This window comes from Colobus angolensis, unplaced genomic scaffold (genome assembly GCF_000951035.1).
Source record: "Colobus angolensis palliatus isolate OR3802 unplaced genomic scaffold, Cang.pa_1.0 Scaffold717, whole genome shotgun sequence".
NCBI classification, from domain to species: Eukaryota; Metazoa; Chordata; class Mammalia; order Primates; family Cercopithecidae; genus Colobus; species Colobus angolensis.
This window is the reverse complement of record NW_012120899.1, coordinates 64,872-65,221: the sequence shown is the minus strand read 5'-3', so window position 1 is coordinate 65,221 and position 350 is coordinate 64,872. Positions and strand designations below refer to the sequence as shown.

General features: G+C 60.0%; 1 protein-coding gene across 1 annotated transcript in view; it reads left to right on the top strand.

The window, feature by feature from the left end:
* PDPK1 (3-phosphoinositide dependent protein kinase 1) overlaps window positions 1–350 on the top strand; it is a 67,089-nt gene that overhangs the window by 16,314 nt on the left and 50,425 nt on the right. Inside the window, 1 exon segment of the mRNA XM_011927444.1 lies at window positions 47–311. Within this exon segment, the coding sequence (XP_011782834.1) occupies window positions 104–311 (208 nt within the window). The 5' untranslated portion in view covers window positions 47–103.

Here is a 350-nt window from a genome sequence, read left to right as displayed (position 1 = left end):
AGGCGGCAGCCTTGAGCCTTACCTCCTTTTCCTCTTTGTCCCTCAGTATGACGCCGTGCCCATCCAGTCCAGCGTGGTGTTATGTTCCTGCCCATCCCCATCAATGGTGAGGACCCAGACTGAGTCAAGCACGGCCCCTGGCATTCCTGGTGGCAGCAGGCAGGGCCCCACCATGGACGGCACTGCAGCCCAGCCTCGGCCCAGTGCCGGCTCCCTGCAGCACGCCCAGCCTCCACCGCAGCCTCGGAAGAAGCGGCCTGAGGACTTCAAGTTTGGGAAAATTCTTGGGGAAGGCTCTTTTTCCACGGTGAGTATTTACTGCCTGTGTGTCAAACGGGCGTGATTTCCTT